The 18551-nt window shown below is 29.3% G+C and overlaps 1 protein-coding gene across 3 annotated transcripts; it reads right to left on the reverse strand.

Moving 5' to 3' along the window:
* Window positions 1-233: 233 nt before the first annotated feature.
* On the reverse strand, window positions 234-13527 carry LOC145194700 (uncharacterized). 3 transcript variants are annotated; one of them, XM_090070916.1, is made up of 5 exons: window positions 13079-13527; window positions 10298-10580; window positions 9699-9886; window positions 3777-4772; window positions 234-520 (listed from the first exon to the last, which is right to left on the reverse strand). In XM_090070916.1, the coding sequence occupies exons 3-5, from the start codon at window positions 9840-9842 to the stop codon at window positions 332-334; spliced, it is 1329 nt and encodes a 442-aa protein (XP_089927042.1). In that variant the 5' UTR covers window positions 9843-9886; window positions 10298-10580; window positions 13079-13527; the 3' UTR covers window positions 234-331. The 3 variants fall into 3 exon arrangements, with proteins under 3 accessions (XP_089927042.1, XP_089927041.1, XP_089927043.1); XM_090070915.1 differs by having other exon boundaries at window positions 10298-10535; window positions 13152-13503; XM_090070917.1 differs by lacking the exon at window positions 13079-13527 and adding an exon at window positions 10753-12089 and having other exon boundaries at window positions 10298-10689.
* Between the last annotated feature and the right edge of the window lie 5024 nt (window positions 13528-18551).

Genomic DNA, 18551 nt, shown 5'->3' on the forward strand with positions numbered 1-18551 from the left:
GAAAATTTCTGATAATAAATTAATATATATATTTAGAGAATTCGTATTATTTGATGTTTATTATTAATATAACATACACTCTTATACAAGATGTCAACATTCAAATCATATATATATATATATTTAGCAACGCTTTAATGTTAGGTGAAGATTTTTTTTACGGAAGATATTGATCTTTTTTTGTTTTTGTTAAAGAATTCAAAAAAACCGGAGAAACGAAATAAAAATAGGAGTAAAGGAACGCGCAGCAGTGATTAATTTATTTAAATAAATATGAAGGCTGATTGTTACATAACCATTTTGTGGTGTAACAACAACTCATGGTCAAATTCTACATATGTTCTCCAAGAAAAATGACAACATTTACTTGATCAGTTTCATATTTAATTATCCATCGATCATCACCACAGGAATGAAGATTACTCGGTTTACGTATAACATGCACCAAACGAACATCACATTCGAAGCATATTTCCTGCAATTTTCTTGCGATGGCATCTGCAAGTTCCAATAGATGCCCCTAAAATCAAATTGATAATAAATGTATGGACTATCAAGACATACATTTACACGTGTTTATGTGCACACACACGTATATATAAATATATATATATATATATATATATATATATATATATATATATATATATATATATATATATATATATATATATATATATATATATATATATATATATATATATATACAGTTATCAGTCAAAATACATGATTAAAAAATCGTTACAAAAGAAAACATTAAAAAAAACATTTTATTGTTATAACATTTTAACGTTTTTTCAAAAATATGGTGTCTCGTAACATAAGTAAATGAACTTTTAGCGACCTAAGTTGTTAAAATTCTTAAAATGGTCTCGAACGGTATCCATTCGTAACATCTACAAGAGTATGAACAGACAAGGCTGCTAAAATATACAAAAAACTGTTACATAATGGTATTGACATCCAACTCCAAGTTAACAGCAATTTATAAGTTGGCTGGCTTACAAGGTGGTGCAGACTTATGGTAAAAGGTCAGGAGGGGAAAAAAATTGTCCTGAATAAAGATCTTAATACTACAAATGTTTATGGCCAATGGCTATCCAATAAAGATAATTAACTATATTATTTACAAGGGGAAAGCAAAAGAGAAGCAAGATACATGCGTGTGTTAACGATATTAACGTGAAAACCTTTTTTTTCTAAATTCATTTGAATTTTGGTATTTAAATTTTTTCTAAGAAAATTCATGGATTCTAATTTTTTTTATGTACCTGAAAATCTCGTTTTTTGAAAAACATTAAGGAATTTACCGAACCGTATTTATTTTCAGTATTCTGCGTTTTATTTTGAGATTAAGTTTGGTAATTACTTTTCAAAACAGCGTGCTACAACAGTGTTGATGAAAGCACGAAATTATGATTCAACTATTGAAGCACAACTCTAATTTCGACGACGGAATTACTCTTTTCTCTGCATCACGAGATACTAGATTTACTTTAAACCTAGTAATGCCAGACAAAGCTCATTTTGAGCTGATTTTAAGGTTCTGGGGCATTCAAATCCTAGACAAACCCACTTAAGACCTTTAAATCTGCATCAGGTTACTTTATGCTAAGGAGTAACGTCTCAACTCATTGTTGGACAGTATTTCTTTGAGATTACAGAGGTAATATAGTAATAGTCAATTGCACAGAGTTGCGACTTGTTCTTCTAAGAAATTTGATTGTGCCTGGGGAAACTTGATGCAAAGCATACTTTGAGTTTTGAGGTTTGGTAAAGATGAACAGGAGCAGTTGTCATGTGCCTTTTGTCCTGTGGTTTTTATGCAACAAATGCAAGTAAGCCGAGGAGCATTTCAACTCCTAAACCTTCACGATTCAAAGCTTTTGTAAGCTGAAACAGTATTTTAACTGCTCATATCATTTCGTTGCTTCGCCGTTAGTGTGTAGCGGTTCCTGATATCACTATTCAACTAATTGCTTTATGAATTCTTATCTATCTCGCTAGTCAGGTCAATCCAAATCAAATTTCGCTTTTTCCACCAGTTTTTTAAGAGAAATTCCTCAATAACTGAGTTTGCGCTTCTTTTCATCGCCTTTTTTTGCCGAGCTGAATTGAGGAGAAATTCTTTCAATTTGTTGCGGTTAAGAAGTCGATCAAACCAATCGATGCGATCTTTTGCTGTGGTGGCAAACAAATGCTGTCAACAACATCAACATATGATAATTGTGGCCCTGGTCTGTTACCTAAAATACTTGAAAATACCTAAATAAGCGAAATTTAGATAAATACAGGACAACTAATTTTCTGAATAGCTGCATAAGGCTTTCACGAGTTTATAAATTGGTGGCCAGGCCTTGTTGCAATGTTGTACCACCACAAATTAACATACTAACGAATTAGAAAATAAGCAAAAAAGAATAAAAAAGAAAAGTATCTTCGTTCATAAAAAAAAAAAAAAAAAAAAAAAAGACAACACTGACTTGCTCATAAATTAAGTAAGCTAACCATTATTTGTGGAGGACTATAATTTGAAGTAGCTTTCAACTGGACTTTTCCCTGAATCTTTGTGTTTGTCTGGTACCATAGGTTTTTGTCACTCAGATTTTGTTTCAATATCGTATTTTCCTTTTTTACTTCATGCTGTATTCTTGAACTTTCTATCTGAGTTCATTGATAATGACGTGAGTTTGCTTAAAAACTTTGTAAAGGTTTTCAAATAAACCTGCTATATGAACTTTTTCATTGAGAGAAGCAACGTCCAAACAAGACACTCATTAAGTAAAACGTAATAAGTGTTTAGCAGAAAATATTCTGAAATTTTTTTGTAGCTGTACTTGGATCAGCTTGACATGACCCCCCAAATATTCCGTGATGGTCTGTCACGAAAAAACAAATGCCCGCTACCTTCACAGTTGCTAAGTACTTTTTGAATGACCACTTAGAGACAGTAAAAGAATTGTGGGGCTTATCATAATTAGAGTGAGATACCATTTTAACCATTAAAACTTTTTAAAACTGAAAAACTAAAACAGGCTTAAATGTAATGCGAAAACGGAGCTGAAAGCAACTTTATTGCCTTAGTAAATTTTAAAAGTGCCGCACAATTCATGTAAAGATTCAAAATTGAATAAGAAAATTCTGGATATAGTTTTCTAAGAACATAGCGCAACACTACTAAAAGTTATAAATTGATTAAAAAACTCATTTAAAATAAAAACAAATCCTTTTTAGCATCGGAGTTTTATTTCCCGTTAATAACTAATAATAAAGAATAAAGTAATAACATGTATATTAGTTTTTTAAAATAAATCGAATTTTAAATCATTTTTATGATAAGACCTACAAGGCTATAAGTTTCCAGAAAAAAATTGTTACATTTTACATACCTTATATTATTTTATTTCAATCTTCAAAAAATCGCACCAAATAACTAATCTAATAAATACGTTTAAGCTATTTTTCTAAAATAACAAGTTATGTCTGAATATCAACTTGTCACAAGATAAACTTTCGCTTTTTTAAACGCAAAAAGAGTTGTACTTCAATGAACTTCAGAAAATTTGTTTTTTTTTTAAAAGATAGAAATTTAGATAAAGTTATTTAAATAAAGTTGGTGACTCAGATGTAATTACATGTTAACACAATATGTTGACGACAATTTTAATCAAAATGATGTTGACGAAAGTGATGTTTGACGACAATTTTAATCAAAAAGACACAATATAGTAATAAGGTTGATGAAAATTATTAAAAAAATATGAGTACAAACTTACGCGATTTTTAAGATCTTTGTCGGATTCAAGCTTATTCTTGATGTCTGTCTTCATAAAGCTTTCTAAAGGAGATTCTTTAAGCTTCCACCCTACAACAATATTGCGGCCACCCTCTCTAAAAAAATGTGTAACTCTACCTTCTACACCCCTATAAGCGTGGTTTTCATACCCTGAAACTGCATTATAAGAGTCCACCACAAATGTATATTCAGGATAGTCGAGGGCTAAAGACAAAAAAAATTTACTCGCAAACTCTTCGTGGTTTACTCCATCGCGAATTGTCAATTCATTTTTTAGTTCTCTCTTAAGGGTTTCCTCAACAACGACTCTTTTGTCACAATGTTTACCACTCCACTCATTGGTGCAATGACAAGTAAAATCGCATCTTATATCCAATGTATCAGTACATTTTCCACCGTTTTCACAAGGATTTAACTTGCATTGAGGTCTGCAGCATTTATACCCACTATCACCTTCTTTATCATAACAAACCTCTTCGCCTGGAATGCAATTATCATTCAGTCCACACCGTTCCTTTGGTGGATCACAACTTTTAATACCCAAATCACTTTTAAAGTTGTCGCAATATTTGTAATATAATGGTAAAAACCATTTTAGAATATTTTCTATTGTTATATTTTTGATATCGTCGTCTCGGGAAAAATGAGCTTTTGTAAACAAGTTAATTATTGGACTAAGTTCCATTTTTACTGGAAGAGGTGCATCAAACTTTTGATTTGCCCATTCCATAATGCTCTCTCCTGGTTTTGATCCGTAAGAAGTGATATACTCTCGATCATAGTCCTCAACTTGGTCACTGCTTCCATCAAGTTCGGTACTTGAACATTCTTCTGAGTCTTTACCACCATTCGGTCCATTTAGTAGACTTAACTTAAAGCGTTCTGAGCTACATTTCTTCAGCTTTGCATAATTCGTTTTTTTAAACTCCTTTTGAGAATATCTTCTAGTTACCGCCATCCTTGCACCCATTGCGCACTTAAATAAAACCATAAAAAAATTCATTATACTGACATAAAGAAACTATCCGGGCCTTGAAAAGTTTTTAACCAATACTCATGCACCTATACTACACAGCATTTAAAAAAAAAAAAATTCTGTTCGTGCAACTAAGAATATTTCGCCACTCAAACGCTTTTTTCTTAAAAAATTCTCTTTTATGAGCAACTTAAAAATATAACTCAAAACGTTTTGCTTAAGTAAATGTAAAACCTTTATGCTCACTTAAAAACTCCGTTCAATATTACATGCATTTCCACATGTAAAACACATGCAGAAATTTTTTTTTATCAGAGAAGTAGAACTCCTGTGGAGTGTGTAGCAAAATAATTAGTTTTTGATATTTTTTTTTTATAATTGCAGGTTGATTTTAGGCGGTAAGCTTTTTTAAGCGTCCTTATGTTCTTTTGGATTGTTGTTGTTCTTTTAAGGGTCCTTGTGTTCGTTTTGCATCTAATTAATATTAGATTGCTTTTTTATTTTTAATTTAATCATTATCTATTATTTACAGAATTATTTTTGACCGACATTCCTCCGGTATAGTATCCTTACTAAAGATCAACTTAAAAGAATATTTATCACTCATTCTTTAACCATTAGCAATCCAGGTACACCGTTATGCATGTCACCTTAAGGACGTAATTTTGTGCTCGTGTAAAGTAATCTTTAGTGATCTTTAAACTGTCAACAGTTTCTTTCAGCCATTTCATTAGTGGAGTTAACCTAATATGATAAGAATCAAAATTAGATTAATAATCTTATTTCAAAGATTGTAATTTTTAGCGGAATAAAATAATAATAAAATAAAAGGAAGAAAAATCAACTTTTTTGTAAAGTTATGACGGTTTTGTCAATAAAACGAGTTATATTATAATTAAAAATCAAAAAAAACATTAATTCATAAATTTAAATTTGTGAAAGTGATTTAGGAAAAGAAATGCTAACAGTTGTTGGCCCGTCTGGGTTGATATAACTGTAGTTTAAGTCGCCTAAATGTTAAAAAACTGAAAGAAAAATTAACTGGAATATGTTATAAGAAATTAATATATAAGTTATAAAAATAATAAATTTAAAGACAATTTTTTTTCCGTGGATCGTTTGATTTCAAAAATTGGATTTCTGAACTCAGGATTATGTAAATCACCACATATGGACGTTCTCAGTTCAGTTCAAAGTGTATGGGTGTCTTTTTTGACAACAGTGTGCAGCAATTACACCTAAAGCATCAAGCTATAATGTATTGTATTTAAACTCATGCTTTGAATTTCTTGAATGTTAAATTCAAATATCGAAAAAAACGCTCAAACGTTTTGACTTCGGTTTTGATGTGACAAAAGTTTCGCAATCAAGTTTCAACCCCCCAAATAAATTTTTTTTAAAATTTAGAAAGTTTTACTAAATAATTTAAAAACTTGGCTATTTAAAAGTTATTTGTAGTCTACTTATCTTTTAAATATTCTAATTTAATAATAGACTTTGACTAATAAAAAAAATTAGTCTAACTTACAAAACTCAAATTTTTTTTTACTATTTTCCGTTCCTGAAAGCATATAAAGATGATACTCCAATATATTACTTTATTTTAAAGTATATAAATATATAAATGTTATCATATACAAATAAATGGACCGTCTCTTGGTTTCGCATTGAAAACTATATTTAGAGTAATTAAAAAGTTAGCTTCGTAAAAAGTGATTAAGAATCCAAGACAACCTCTATGCAGTGAGTGATAATAAAATACTTGCACTGCACCCATAGCGGCCGAGAGAAATTTCGAGCCCTGGGGAAGTTTTCTTAAGGGGTCCTCATTATGATCAATTACATACCTAGGGCTAATAGAAGCGTGCTCTGGTCATTGAAAATTAAAAATAAAAATTAAATCTTTTAAAAGTCAAAACTATTTAAATCTTTTAAAAATTATTTTAAAAAATTATTTGTACACACATGGGAATCTTCCCAGTCTACATCCTCCTCTCGGCGGCAATGACTGCACTAATGCTTGCAAACTCGGCTAAAAATCCATATATTTAAAGTCTAATTGTCTTTACATTGCATTTTGGGATGTCTTGCGGGACCATATTCTAAACATGTTTTATAAAACACTGTTGTTTACTTTTTTATAAATATATATAATTATATAAAATAATTTTATAGATGTAATGATATTAAATATACCATCCTTTTGCTCAGCCATCAATTGTGTAAATAAGTGAGAAGTGAACTTTAGAACTTTTATAAAAGCTTTTAAAAATTTTGTCACAAATGTTATGATACCATAAACAATGTGATCAAAAAAATGAAATCATAGTTATAGCATAGTTACATTCTCTATAACTGTTTCTACATGACCTAACTAGAAACCAAGATTGCTGTAGCAAAGTCGTACCAATGATGAGGGAAACACACAGACATAGCCTTGTGAAAATCAATTGGTGAAAAAAAAATTTTTTGTTGCAGTTTAGCATTAATTATCTTCTTAATTGCCATTGATGTTAGTATATATTCTGATGAGTTGGCAATTTGTTTGCTTAAGCAGAGGCTTTATTATACCAACAGCGGGAAACTCCTTATTCTTTCAGGTTTTTTCGCAATCTACCCTTCTTTTTGCTTCATATTCATGAACGACCTCTATTTTCAGGATCAAGAAGATGTATTGATGCAATCTTTCATCAGTTGTTTGGCGACTTTATATAGGTCCATATTTATTGTTAAAAGACAAACTTGTTTTATCATGTTTATATATACAAATATATTTTAGAAATATTTTAAAAACATTCTTGTATTTTAAAAATATAATGAAAGTTCTGGTATCATGTCAAACAAACAAAAAAAAAAGGCTAATCACATTATTCACTGAGAAATGTGGAAAATGTTTTAAAAAAAAGATTTACCACTCTGTTTAGAGCACATTTTTTATCTAACTTGACAAAAATTGTAACTCAAGGAAACTTCAAGCAAATTTAAAAAAACTTAATCGTTAAAGTGGATCAGCAAAAAGTTGTCAAACAGCTGAAATCATTACATCAATATGTCCTTAATTATAAATAGCACACAAATGTTTGTTATAATAATAAAGAGGCCGTGCATGTATACAAAGCAAAAGTAAACAAGGATTATGAAATAAACCTGTAAGAGTAAGAAGTGAGAAGAGAAGTAATTAAAATAAAAAAGAGCACCTGAAAAACTAAACAATTCTTGCTATTTGTTTTCCTAAGCAGAGGTTAATCAAACGAATAGCAATCAAACCCAATTCAGAAAGTAAAAAATATCAAAATGTAAAGTTTATATACATTATAGCTATGTGTGTGTGTGCTCACGATAAGAAAAAAACTGAGTGCTGAAATCTGATAAAAGTATTAAATAGTAAAAAAAACTCATCTAAATTAAAAAAAAAAAGAAAATTAAAATCTACGCTCAGATAATTAGATTATGTGTTTTTAAAAGTATAAACAAATCAGCCTATTCTAGAATGGTAATTTACTTAGAAAAGCACAACTTGAAACTTTTTGATCTAATATCTTATTTGAATCATTTTCTTAAGCAACTAAGATTAGCTTATTATGATTTCAGTTAAAGAAAGAGTTAAAAATGTTGATTTATATTGAAACATTTGTAAATAAACCTTCAACAAACTAAAAACATTTCGTTGCTTCGAACCGTAGCCATTATTAAAATATGAATTCCTTTAAGTTACTACTGCGCTTGCATTTAATAACTTGTCACTTCTGAACGACCGCAACTATAGACCTAGTTTTATGGTTTTTGTTACTCCTGTTCACAAACTAAAATTGCATTGATTAATTTTCTTAAAAGAAGCTGCTGCAATAGTCAGAAAACACGTATAATTGTTTAAAGGGCTATTACTAAAAAATCATATAGCAATACTTAAAATATTCAGCAGGCTGACTTTCAGACCATTCGCCCATATTTGACAACTAAATTTGTAATGTCAAAAGTTTTGTGTTCTTCAAAGTGACAGAACTAAATGAGACTTTACTGCCTATAGACAATTCACTGGAGTCATTTCTGGAATCAAAATTGTCTAATAAAAAAAGTCACAGATACAAAACTCGTATCAATTCTGAAGGCTAAAACCTAAATTAAATCAATTTAAAAATGCGTTTTTTCTGAAAGTAAAGAGAGTAAAATAACCTATGCTGCAAGTTGGCTGGGAAAAAAATGTAAAAAAGAACGATTATAACAAATAAAAATTTCTGTATAAGTTGTTTAAAATTACTTTAATTTAAAATAACTTTTATATTTAGACATACAAATTTAATGGATTTCAGAAAAATTATGCGATACTTTGTAAGAAGACATTGCGCAGAGCTGCCATTCGATTAAAGCCGATTTTATTTGATTAAAACAAGTTTTAACTAAGAATTTTACGTATGAATGTAAAAGTGTCACACCAAAAACCGGGCTGTTAAAAGTTCTATTTTAATAAACTTTAGAAAATTAAATTTATTTTAAATATCTTATACAAAAAATTTTATTTTAGTTGTTGATAATTGTAAAAAATTGAAAAACCCATGCTCCAAAGCTCGGACACAAATTATTAATAATTTATTACTAATTCTGCGTATCAAACATAAAAAGACAGACCGAAAACTGAAAATTAATCGTAAAAGAATCAAAAAACCAAAGTCCAGTGTCTATTTTACATAATTTTTAAAAGTGTGTAGCAAATACAAATCACCACATACAATGCTCTTTAAAGGTTGTAAATTTCTATTTACTTCCCATTTTCCTTATTTATACTACACAAGACAACTTTGGTCTGCTAAAAAATAAAAATGTATATGAAAATGTCTGAACTTATGCATTTTTGTGTGCATGCTGTTTAAAGTATACATTTATTATATATACTAACTGAAAAAAAGCGAGAAAAAACGATAGGCACACCTGCTTCAAATAGTGAGTCCCAAATTCATCGATAAACTTTTTAAATTCTTCTTTTTGTTGATCTTTTGTAATAGCCTCGCTTAGGCGTTTTAAAGCCTCTTTAAACTGTGGAGTAAAAGGAGGGGGTGTGTAAGTGCTTATCATGACGGAATAAGAAATGCAAATTCCTTGTTTGATACTTAGCACACCTGTAATATAAATAAGATCGCATTAAAAAGCTTCTCAAAAAATTAAAGCACTATATTATGGAACCTACTCTAAAGGCAATAAAATTTTTTATTTAAACCTAAAATAAAGATAACGCTATTTAATAGTAAGAGAGTTCATAAAGCCAAACATCAAACGGCAAGTGTTTCAAGTCAGTAACCCTTGAACTTTTGTTTAGAGTTAGAAAAGTCAAATGAGACAGTCCAAGTATGGGTTTGTAATAAATGAGAATTCGCTTTGCAAAAATAACTTCTTATGCGTATTTACTGCAGCATGCAGATAATTTTTAAACAAGATAAAAAATACTTTTTACATAAAAATGAGTAAATAAACTTCTTTAAAGTTTCTTCAATAACTCAGAAAGGAGAAAATACAAAGATATGGAAACTTGCCTTGGAGCTTCGTGAAGAATTCTTCATTTGTATCAAAATCTTCACTGGCAGAAAAGGATAAATCAATTAGTGGATTCGCCTTTGTTTTTAATTCTACAAACTTAATCTGAGCGGTAATTTCAGTCTCAACACTTGATGTAAAAGATTTTCCGCTTCTTGAAAATTTTTGAATTGCATCTCTGTAGCCTTTCACAGTAGTTACAATCTTAGTATCCTCCGAAAGTGAGCACACTTCTTCCTAAAATGAAGGAAAAGTATACATTGAAATTTAGTTTCAAGAAATCTTAGAAAAGTTTACCAAACGATGGGTGGAGTGCGTAACTTAATTTAAAAAAATTCAACAGCTTGAAGTCAACTCGACAGTAAAGGAGTCAAGAAAAGAGAAAATGAAACTAAATAGATCAATAGTTCAAGTTGAGTAAATACAAAGTAAAATACTAAATATTAAAAAATACTAAATAGTTCAAGTTGAGTAAATACAAAGTTCACGAATTACAATTGAATACAAATTTAGCATAAGTACTGCAAGCAATAGCACTTATAAGAAAATAGTTTAACTTCAAAGCACATTCCATATACTTCAAGAAAGAAATACAAACGATTGAACTACACTTCTCTGGTTCCAGTTTTGCATAGATTTGGAAATAAAAAAAGAACTATTGAACATCTATGATATATTGTCAAGTAAGAATTTAATGCTTCTAGGGGAAAAAAGTTCATCAAAGGTGACGTAACTTTGGTAGCACCAGCATAGATCCCAATAAAATCTGTGTATGCTTTAAATAATTTCCATTCTGACTCATTTAGATTCAAGTCTGCTTCACCAGCTTAAGCCAGTTTTATACCAACTGCTCATTTTTAAACCATAGTATCATCACCAGAATTCTCTCTGGTGATGACACAATGCTTTTACTATCTGTAATATAATTAGTTGTTATTGCACAGCTTAATTACTCTTGTTGTGGCCTGTTGAGAATTGTTGTTATGACTGACAAGAAGCCTGACATGGGTAACTATAGCTAACATGGTTATGATTGATATCAAAATGTCTCAATCAACCAACTGCAAGTATGAGCGAAACAAATTATCTCAACCCAGAGTGTTTCCATGGCAATCAAAAAAATTTTAAAAAGCCTTCGTCTCTCATAGTCGCAAGTGGTTGAAAGACTATTGCCATAAACTTCAATGCCGTACTAGTGATAGTACTGAAACTTTTGTTTCTACCAAGCAAATTTTAGGGCTAAAAATAATCAATTTTAAGTAATATATCAAATAAAGTTTATAGAAGTTTAAGATATATGGGAGGCCTACATTCGATTCGATTCGATTAGATCCCCATTTTTTCAATGAAAGTGTCTAGACGCGGACGGTTAACCTACCAAGAACTGATGAGTTTTTTTTTTTGACTTAGATGTCCAAATTACTGTATTGGATGGTGTACTAGTCGGGAATTTCAACTGAATTTTGCTTTTAGTAAGGACGAGCCATAGTGTAATAAAAGCATTCTTGGCAAATCAAAATCATTTTTGTTTCAGATTACATTCGTTTTAAAAGAAATTTCAAACGTTTTTTATGAAAAGTGACCTTATTTTTTGAATATGACACACGTGTACGACATTTTCTTATGCAACATTAATGAGATCGATGTGTAAGGTAGAGTTAAGACTTTTTTTTCCTTATTGACTATAGAGTAACTACTCAATGTCCAAATAATTTAAATTTTGCTCGGAACGTAGAGCTAAGCTACGCACGAATAAATAAACACATCAAACAAACCATTTCCCAAGAAGATTCTTGGTTAAAAAAAAAGTACACTTTTGAAAATTTGACTGTTATTCGCGCAACTGAGACATGTTGTCACAGTTAACGGTACATTACACAAACATTTACACAAACACTGTTTTCGATACACAGTTTACGGTACAACATCACAAACATTTATTTTGAAAAACGTGTTTTTTTTGTTAGAAAATAGTTCTTCAGCGAACTTCTTAAATACTCTTCAGTACTTCATAAATACGAAGAGATCAACAACCCCTCATATTACATCATAACACTCCTTTTTTTCTCATTTGTTTTTTATATTTGATTAGAATATATTAATTATATATTAATTTATAGCTTTATATCTAATTGCAGTTGTTTTACTGCTTTTCTTTTTCACAATTTTATTATTTTATATATTGTTTTATTATCTATTGTTTTAATTATATCTAATAAACAGTTTTATAATGAATAACAGACTCTAAAAATCTTAAAACATGTTAAAAACGCTGACAAAGTAAGACAAAATAAGCTGACAAAATAAGACAAAAGAAGCATTTTAGTTATTTTGTTAAAGCATTTCAGGAATTTTTTTATTTTTAACCCTTTTTTTTCAATATGTTTTGCAATTTTTAAGAAATGTTGCTCCTCACCAGATAGAAAAAAACCACCTGCTTATTGAAATTTTTTAATAAAGAGGTCATAATTTATATTTAAGTGCGAAAACACTTGATTGCATCCTCGCATTTTATATTCAATAACTTTAACTTCCCTAACTATATAAATTAATATCACTTAACAGCAAAAAATTGTACAACTTTTCTTTAACTCCCTTTTATTTAAATTAACAAATAAAAGGGAGTTAAAAAAAAATGTCCATGTATACAATATCATTTGTATTTCTTCTCTTTTTTTATGAAGCTAATCAATTGGGCATGGGGCTTAAATAAATACGCTTTAACATAGGAAACGGATAAATAAAAAAACAGGTAAGAATGTGAAATAAAAAAACGATACAATGATTTATGTCTAATCACTACCTTGAAAAGAGGTTGTTAATTTTTTTTTAATAATATTGTTATACTTTTACCTTACTGGCTGTAATACCAGAGTGTAGAGTGTATCGAGAATCCTCATCCTTAACGGTAGGTGAAAATATGAAACTCGTTCGGAATCCAGGATCTTGAATTCCGCCTGATACAAATGGATTTCCGGTTAAGATGTTATAACCTTTCATTACGAAAACGATGTTAGCGTAAGGTTCATGACTCGGGTCACAGAACTCTGCTGTGCAATTTCGAATAAGTGCATTAATTGAAATTATATTTCCAAGCAAAAAAATAATAAGTAATAACATTTTTTTAAATACTTTCTTTCAACTACTTAAGAAAAAAAATAACCAGTTCTTAAATAATACACCAAACATCAATTTTATCCCCAAGGTTAAGCAATAAAAATTACCCCAATACTCAAATGTGTGCTTTTTTCAAACGCTAAATGCTTTTAGTGAGCACTACCTGTTGATTGAATTAATGGTTTCCAATCTGGTGGCCAAATCAAAAGGGAATGAGCCCAATTAGAATTCATTGTGATAAAAAAAGCTAATAAATTGTTGTTCAAATCACATTTATTTGACATGAATGATGGTCACAAGAAAAATTATTACAGCAGTAACAATAATGATAGCAATATAGATATTATTAGTATAAATAATAAGAATATGAATAATATGAACAATAAATTTTGCGCATTTTTTGGTTAATATTTGAACAGATTTTTTAAAATTTAAATTGACTATTGAACCGCATAAATACTACAGAAAGATAACATGCCCAAAACCTTATTGTTGGACCTCAGACTCTCAAAGCAAAATAAATGCTTTATTATTCAGTGACCTTATATGTTTTGGCAGAGGATCAAGTAAACAAGAAGAATGTCTCACTTCTTTCATTCAAATTGCTGTTATAACTGTTATGGTAAAACTTAGAATAATCGAGTTCGAGGTTTTTATTTTCTTTATTGGACGAGCACAAACAGCTGAAGCATTTCATTTCCCGTAGTTAATAAAAATTTATAGAAATATAATTGTCACTGTTGGGTGACATGTTTTCACAATCGAATATATTATAGTTGCCTTCTTATAAATTTTGAAGACACAGACAAATATAAATCTTGTAAATTTGGAAGCAACTATTCAACTGTTGGCATCATTGATGTCAAAACGGGAGGGGTCTTGGAGACATCACCTACTTTTTATCCTTTAATTTTATTAAAAAACTGCAAAGTTACTCAAAATAACAAGTGATAAACTTTTATTTGAAACGATAGATTATATTAAATAATTTGAAAAAGTATTTCATAATCTGACTTTTAAAAACATTAGTTCTTGAATTAAAAAAAATGTCAAAAAGAAGAGTCGTTTAAAAAACACCGAGCACCGAATGAAAGTTCAAAACTTTTTTCTGAGCTCAAATAAAATGATTTTTGTAGGTCAAAATGCAGATAACAACAGAGATATCGTTTTAACAGTATGTTGTTTCCGGTTGGTGTCCAAAATACTGCATAAATAAGGCTGTCTGAGATTATCGTTGCAGCATATGTTTTCATTCCCAATCGTTTTCTAGCACAACCAATCTCCGCTAATGTAAACTTTTGAGATATTGAACTACTAACTGACCCATCACCGTCACTTATACTGAGTGGAAGTATGACATATTCCATTATCAAGATTTACAAATTTTGAAATCCAACTATGACATCCGAGGAAACAAATCCATTTTGAAGTTTAAAACAAGCTAAAATTAGCTGATGTCATGAGACTCTTCAACAGCTTTTATTTCAAGATTTTTTTTGTCTTTCACTAATATTTTCAAGTAGTGATGAAAACTCAGTGGAGGTTTGCTCAAAATCAAGCAAGCATGGATAGTCAGAATTTTGTTACACTAACCACATTTTAATAATGGAACCACTCAAAACTTTACCCTTTAATGATTTTAAACATGGTGAAAAATAAAAATATATCCAGTTTTTGCAAATTTGGAAAAAAATTAGTAAAAAGTCAAATATAGTAGACTCTCATTCTAAAATTTTTTAAACTTGTTGTACAGTAGCAAAAAATAAACTAATTTTGTGTAAATATGTTATTAAAAAAGACAAAATTTTTTTAATTTTCTTTGAACATGTTCAACTTTTGCTACAACAAATAACAAACGATTCGTCTTTTCTACCGCTTACACCCTGTCGCGGAGTCTTTTCTGTGCAGTTTTTGATTATTTTTGTTTATGTTAATTGCCGAACAATTCAAAACAACAATATAAAAAGTTAAAAATAATCGTCTAAAACAATTTTCTGTGTTGTAAAAGAGTTTTCATACCCAGAGTGAATGCCAAAATACGTCTTTGAAAAACCGAGCTTAAAAAACATCTTAAAAAAGTAAAACACCTCTTTTTTCATAATCATCAAGTTTTTGACAGTGGTTTTTAATTTACCGTCATTTCCTTTTGAATTTTAATTTGAAATATTTTCCTAAATTTTGATTTGTGTGATTATGATATTTGAGCTTTGGTTTTTTCAAATCAAAGGAATCAACTTTTTTTAAATACATTTTATGATATCTCTTCATTTAAATTTAGTGTCTAATGAACATTTCTATTGATTGCATAACTTTTTCCCATTACATTAAAACCTTTTTTCTTCATCTACATTGTCCAACTAGACAAATGACCATGAACAAAACAGGAATATTGTGTGCTTGACTTCCCTAAAAAAGTGTTCAAGAGTAAGAAGCGTCTCTGTAGAGTAAGAAAATCTTAGAGCCAAGTAGAAGTAACTTTTTGTGGCGAAATCAGCAAAAATCTGGGTTTGCAGTTAGATGAAACCCTGTAAAACCAAAATACTGCATACCAAAGGGAGTTTTTAGCTATTTTTCTATGTCTCATGACATTGGCTGGTTTTAAGAACTTCCAAACATCAAAATGGATTTATTTCCACGGATGTCAAAGCTAGATTTTAAATTTTGTAATTCTTAATAATGAAATATGTCTACTAGAAAATTGGTTCAAATCTTAAACATATTGAAAAATACCACCAAGAAAAACTTCAATTAATTTGGATCCAGAAATTTTTAAAATGTCTAAATAAGATCTTTTTTTAGCTTCTCATGAAATAAAAACCAAAGTTGAAGAAAAGTATCTCGTAGTATCGGCCCAAATGATTGGTCGTTGTTTAAAAGAAGTCGACCTTGGAAGCGAACAATTAACTTCTTGTTTCAAAACCAAATTGACTACAATTTATTTTTTTGTAAGAAACTTGTTAATAAAAAACTAGTATTAGAAGCCCCGGAATCTTAAAAAAACTATAAGTACTAAGTTACTTTTCGATTAGAAACTTAATTTATTAAAAGTTCTAGGAATTTTTCCTAACTTGTGTTCTGTTGAGGGGAAAATCTGAAGATTATATTACATTGAATGATGTTAATAGAATTCAAATAACTGTTGACTCACTGTAAAACATTTTATTATACTTGTTAAAATGTTTTCAATCTACATGTTAAATACTCATTCTCTCTTTTGATGATTTGAAACTTAAAAAACTCTTAAGAAACCTTTGATACTAGAGTAATAAAATAAAACCCTTAAAATTAGAAACTTTCAAGAACGCATTTTCTAGCCCATTTTCTTAGTTTCTTACAAAAAAGAAAAAAAAAAAAACGTCTAAAGCAATTTAAGTTTGTAAAAATGTTCCTAAATAAAAAAATTTTCCTTTTGAAAAAATGTTTCATGGATTGATAAATCCAAAATTAATTGTTTCAAGTCTGTTAGGAAAGAATATATTTTGCGTCCTATGAAGCAATAAAACAAACAATTGAAAAGAAATATTTTAAAAAAAATAATTCGATGACAGTGAGTAAAGGTGGGGGTAATGTTTAGGATTTTAAATGTCTTAGATTTTAATGCACGAAATGAAGCATACTGCGAGATCGGTAAAATCTTTGTATAAGGAAAATAAAATTAATGTTCTAGAATGGCAACCCAAAAGTCAGATTTGAATCCAATCGAGAACTTAAGATACGATATTGAAGTGTCTTAACGAGATATGATACGATATTGGGGTGTCTTAACGAGATACGATACGATATTGGGGTGTCTTAACGAGATAAACAAAACTCTAATTTTAATGAGTTTTTGGGGAAATTGGAAAAGTCTGGAATGCCACTACTGTTGAACAATGTCTAAGGCTTGTTCTCAGCATGCAATCAAGATGTGCTGCTGTTATAAAGAATAAAGACGTATTCAAAATGCTAATGTTATTTTTAATGTTTTTTAATGTAGGTTTTTAAATTATTATTATTTTTTCTATTTGATATGCTATTTCTATGATAACAACTTTTCGTCGCAATTTGTAAACTTTTTTTTAAAAAAATAATGTTATACTTCAGTTAAAAAACTTTTTTTCTTATGGTTTATAGCTTATAAATGGAAACTAATTAATATTTTCATTTTATTTCCCTAATAAAGAAAGAAGTTATATTAACTCTAATAATGAAAACCTTTGTTGTACTATTTCTGTAATCGCCCTTTACACTAGCGAACTATTCTGAATTTTTATCAAGTATTTACAATCACAGTGCTGCTGATTTGTTGCTGATCACTTTTATTTTTTTGGCATTTATGATGCTCCATTTACTATGACGGTATTGGCAAACTACCTCAATTATCCCTCCCTCTCGGTGGCCCTGATCCTAGCAACGCTCAAAACAAGCAGCTGTTTTTAAAATACTAAATGTTTTACAATAAATTAAACTGTGCAGGCTTTAAACTTATTTTATGCGAAAATAATACTTTTATATACAAATAATCAATGAAAAAAAATAAAACTATACTAAAAATTTTATTTTAAAACAGAAACTAAACCGATTTGTATCAACATATACCATCATTACCTATATCGCACTCATTATTAATTACTTCGTCGTAATGTAGATGGATTAATGAAAGATGTCTTCGCATCTTATCGATATTAACATAAGAGTTTCAGTTTTCAGTATTTTCATTAAAGTGTACATCAATTTGTTCATAAATACTTCCTGTTATGGATATTCTATCTTTTCAACTGTGACATAAGCTGTTTGAACTTACAATTGTATCTGGTTGATAGCTATTGGATATTAGCTTCATTTCTTTCTTATTCTTCTTTTCCTATTAACACAATCATATTGAATAGATTGTAAGAACAGTTAAAAAAAAAACAACGAAAAAAAAAACAAAAAAAAAACAGTTTGAAACAAAGCGCAGTAAATTTAAAAACAACACTTTTAAGTGTTGGCTTTTTATAAAAAGCCAACACTTAAAAGTGTTGTTTGTTCTTTAAAAGTTCTATTCTTCTTCCTAGAAAATGCGTTTAAGCAAATTTGTCTTGAAAGGTATCTAAATTAACGCAACTCATTACACATGTAACAAAAATCAAAAATTAAAAAAAGAGCTTAAACAGT

This window comes from Hydra viridissima, unplaced genomic scaffold (assembly GCF_058129835.1).
Source record: "Hydra viridissima isolate aposymbiotic clone 2 unplaced genomic scaffold, HvirCarnegie_v1 scaffold_13, whole genome shotgun sequence".
NCBI lineage: Eukaryota > Metazoa > Cnidaria > Hydrozoa > Anthoathecata > Hydridae > Hydra > Hydra viridissima.